Source organism: Chelon labrosus (assembly GCF_963514085.1).
Source record: "Chelon labrosus genome assembly, chromosome: 3".
In the NCBI taxonomy this organism is placed as follows: Eukaryota; Metazoa; Chordata; class Actinopteri; order Mugiliformes; family Mugilidae; genus Chelon; species Chelon labrosus.
In genome coordinates, this window is record NC_140339.1 from 14,743,541 (window position 1) to 14,745,948 (window position 2,408).

The following is a 2,408-nucleotide window of genomic DNA, read 5'->3' on the forward strand; positions in this document are numbered from 1 at the left end:
TAAAATGTGTTGAAATGTAAATGTTGTTTGGTTGAATGAAATTTGAACTGATGATGGTGCACAATGAGAGCGTATTGATGGAATAAAGAGTTTCTGTTAGCCGTTAGTATTTTAGTTTTGAGCAAAGTGCTGCAGTCAGTAGAATGAGAGAGCTAACATATTAGCCTACACAAACCCTTTCTCATTATTTGAATTTTCTCACAGGTTCTATATATGTCCATAAAGTGAGTAAAATGTATTTTTATTGATTCCTCTTGTTGATTGTTTTACAAGAAATCCCAGTAGTTTCCAGTATAGGACAAGTGTGTGAAACTTTGAGGATTTATAATTACCATCCAATACGTATCAAAGTATTTACTTTTTTTTACTTTACTTTGACTTCCAGACTAATATTAAGTATATACTGCATATAAAACAGTCTTGTAGGCCGATGGACCTCCTGGGATTAGTGATTCAGTGTACAGGCACCTTGTTCTGTATCATATCACATCACTGTTTTATTTTTACAGTGCATGTCTTCTTTGCACCTTCCTGTTATGCTGTCCAGTTTGCTGAGCTTTGTTTTTTTGTTTGTGTGTGTGTGTGTGTGTTAAAAAGTGAATGGAAGAGAAATCAGACCATCCAAAACAAATCCCTTAAACATGTGCAAACTTCATCTGCCCTGCTGCAGGGACGAAACCCCGAAGAGCAAAAACTGTTTATTGTTTTGAGCAGGAGTCAAAATTCACACTTCCACTCCTGTAGCTGAATTTTCCCAGACTCAGAGAGAGAGAGAGAGATAGAGAGAGAGAGAGAGAGAGAGAGAGGGATGGGGGCAGAGGTACTGAGACAGGGTCCCGTGGTGGTGGTGGTGGTGGTGTGTGTGGTGTATGTGGTGTGTGTTCAGGGGCAGTGTCCTCCGCCATAGACAGTGATTGTTTGTGAGAATCTGCAGAGGTGTCACTTCACACCTCTGGGACCTGGGCTGGACTTATAAGCCAGTGGAACAGAGCTGAGCAGCACTCACAGCTTCACAGTCTCTCCAATCAGACCACTGAGCCCATCCACACAACATGGATACCTCCTCTGTCCCTCTTCTCGACTACAGCCTGCAGTACCAGTGGTTCTCCGACTCGGACCTCTCCAGCCTCTCCTCTCCAGAGACCCTCTCCCCTGTCAACTCCATGGACTCCAGCCTCTCTCCTTCCTACCAGCAGCCTCCACAGTCCACTCCCAAGGCCTCTAAAACCGGATATCCCCAGAGCCTCAAGTCCTCACGCTGCTCCCTGTCTGGACGTGGCCGAAAGACTGGCAGAGCCACCCGGATCCGCAGCAAGCAGAGGGAGAGCGCCAGCGAGAAGGAGAAGCTGAGGATGAGGGATTTGACCAAGGCCCTGCACCACCTCAGGTCCTACCTTCCGCCCTCAGTGGCCCCCGCCGGACAAACTCTGACCAAGATAGAGACTCTCCGTCTCACCATCCGATACATCTCCTACCTGTCGGCCCAGCTGGGCCTCAGCGAGGAGGTGCTGTTTCAGAGGAGGGAGCAAGGGGACGCCTCGGCCAGTGACGCCTCCTCATCCGACATCCTCAGCTACTTCCAGAACGCTTCCACGGGAGGGGAAGAGAGCCAGATGCACAGCCAGGACCTGAACCAGAGCCTCTATCCAGCCCAGTGTTACAGCCAGAGCGGCATGTTGCATTCTGGGAGCTGTAGTTTTGAAGTGGACCAGTACAGCAGACAGTACGGTGAAGCTCCTCAGAGAGACGTGAGCATGGACACCATCCTGCAGTCGCCTCCAGTATCACAGCCCTCCTGTCAGGTTTGTGACGTTCACATTATTCATAACTTTCTGTTTGTAAAACTACACATTTAGAGTCTTTGACATGGCGCTCAGCACTAACAAATTTCCTGTTGATTTCTTTATTACAGATGTGTGGCAAAGACTTCTGCATCCCACTGGTTCCAAGAGAGTATTGGGGTTGACCGCTCCAGCACCACACGATCGTCGTCCAACAACAAACTACTTCACTGTTTTTACTGCCTCACTGTGAACCAAGTAATTTATTAGAAATATATATGTTTTTCTACCTTCTATTTATTTTGTCCTATGAATTGTTCCATGTAAATATTGATATGTCTAACAGCTATTTTTATATTCCTTTATGCCACTATTTATAATAAACTATTATGATGCCAATCATGTCTTGTCCTCATTCAAGGGCTCTCTCCCACAATGCAGTTTTTGTTTTTGGTTTGTGAAAAAGGAAAGCTGCTGTCCCCAGGCATACATTCACCACACTTCTATATGTGTTTGTACAGTGAAAAGACACATTAAAGGAGCCATTGTGGAGATAAGTGGCACATGTCGCCCCCTGCTGGTCGAAGATGTTCTGTGGAATAACATCTTTCCACTTTTATTTTACAC

At 45.9% G+C, this 2,408-nt stretch overlaps 1 protein-coding gene across 1 annotated transcript; it reads left to right on the forward strand.

The window, feature by feature from the left end:
• Positions 1–1,052: 1,052 nt before the first annotated feature.
• On the forward strand, positions 1,053–1,966 carry LOC311486128 (uncharacterized protein; the record flags this gene model as incomplete). Its single annotated transcript, XM_084541890.1, has 2 exons — positions 1,053–1,811; positions 1,913–1,966. 2 exons carry the CDS (start codon positions 1,053–1,055, stop codon positions 1,964–1,966), a joined length of 813 nt encoding a protein of 270 aa, XP_084398016.1.
• Between the last annotated feature and the right edge of the window lie 442 nt (positions 1,967–2,408).